Source organism: Sinocyclocheilus grahami, unplaced genomic scaffold (genome assembly GCF_001515645.1).
Source record: "Sinocyclocheilus grahami isolate Dianchi unplaced genomic scaffold, SAMN03320097.WGS_v1.1 scaffold252.1, whole genome shotgun sequence".
Classification (NCBI taxonomy): Eukaryota; Metazoa; Chordata; class Actinopteri; order Cypriniformes; family Cyprinidae; genus Sinocyclocheilus; species Sinocyclocheilus grahami.
The window spans coordinates 261,541-262,998 of record NW_015505431.1 but is presented as its reverse complement, the minus strand read 5'-3'; the positions used below and the strand labels follow the sequence as shown (position 1 = coordinate 262,998).

Here is a 1,458-nt window from a genome sequence, read left to right as displayed (position 1 = left end):
CATTTAAATAAGACTTAACAATAAATAATAATGTATATGAATCTGCCTATTTTATTTAATAATCACTGAGAAATCAGGTTATGCTGGAGTTTCTTTACCCGGCCACCACCACCTCCAGATCCCCGTCTCCATCCACATCCGTCACTGCCATCCCATAATTCCGCTGGGTGGGGTTGTGAAGAGCATCAGGAGGCAGAACCGTATCCGTGGTGACGGAGAACATGGGCTGAGCTTGAGAGAGAGCTGACAGAGCCAAACCCAGAAGACACGCCCACCACATCCTCATCTCCACCTGTCAATCAAACAGTGTTCACACTTTAGCTTCATTATCATGCGATTAAACGTAATGTGAAAAGCATTTATGACACTGCTTACACAGCATATGGATATGAAAACATAAATAAGATCATGCAACTATATTTAAATTCAACTGATAGAAAGAAAAGGTTGGCAAGGATGCAAAACAGAACAAATATGTTGTTTTGCGTTACAGAAAACAAACGAAAGAGACATTCAGAGCAGATCTAAGCGACATGATAGGACAGTATTGTTCATGCATTTGTAAGTCACCATCACCTCAACAGAGAGAACTGTTATTATAGCTTTGCAAGTAAATAATAATGTGCCAAATCCACCTGTCGTGCTGACTGGGCTGGATTATAGTGGATACTCACGCGCTCAGAGTTTCCAATACGTGGCTTGTCTCAAAAGCTTGGAAAATGATGTGTGATTTTGGTTTTCTACGGTGTATATTTGCTCCTTACACAACTTCAATGCAGCTGCCTTACACAAGCGCTTGTGTAAGCGACTGTCCAATCACTGTCGAGTATTTTAAGTACCGTGTCGGTCCGACCAATCACAAGCCCGCAAGTGAAAAGAGGGCGTTAACGACGCTGGAAACAGCATGCAGATGTGTTACGTCCCTAACAAACCCAAACAAATACTTGTTTTACTCAATTGACCAAATATAATCATGTTTGCTTGTGTTGTTTATAATTGTCATATTAATTGTGCATAACTGTACAGTAGCATTTGCTGCTGAAAAACGTATCACAAGTACTGATAGCTTATAATACTTGCCAATGATTTTTAGTGATTAATGTAATTATTTTTTTAATGCTTTATTTATTAATTGCCACAATAACAAGAGGCATTACATATTCACATGATCAAAATAACATTAGCTGCCAGAGAAAAAATAAAAGAGAAAAAAAAGGAAGAAAGTGACATAGATTTCAATGCTTTCAGAGTTTTTTGTTTGTTCAGAGAGATTTACATATAATTTAAAGTCATTTATAAAATATGGTCTAATACATAGAGTCCACTTCTTCTTATGTGTATGGGATTTTCCTAACAGAATAAACAAGTGTATATGTTGTTCTTTACATTTCAAATGATAAAAAAGTACATCAGATATACACATTTCTATCATACACTCCATTTTTCTGTTAATATAGA

At 36.8% G+C, this 1,458-nt stretch overlaps 1 protein-coding gene across 3 annotated transcripts in view; it reads right to left on the bottom strand.

Annotated features, from left to right (window-relative positions):
- The window catches only part of crtac1a (cartilage acidic protein 1a), a 7,946-nt gene extending 7,154 nt beyond the window's left edge, over positions 1 to 792 (bottom strand). For all 3 annotated transcript variants that reach the window (XM_016289834.1, XM_016289835.1, XM_016289833.1), the window contains exons 1-2: positions 675 to 792; positions 99 to 292 (exon numbers count right to left, since the gene is read on the bottom strand). In XM_016289834.1, coding sequence (XP_016145320.1) covers positions 99 to 286 — 188 coding nt within the window. In that variant the 5' untranslated portion in view covers positions 287 to 292; positions 675 to 792. The remainder of the gene's footprint in view (positions 1 to 98; positions 293 to 674) is intronic.
- Between the last annotated feature and the right edge of the window lie 666 nt (positions 793 to 1,458).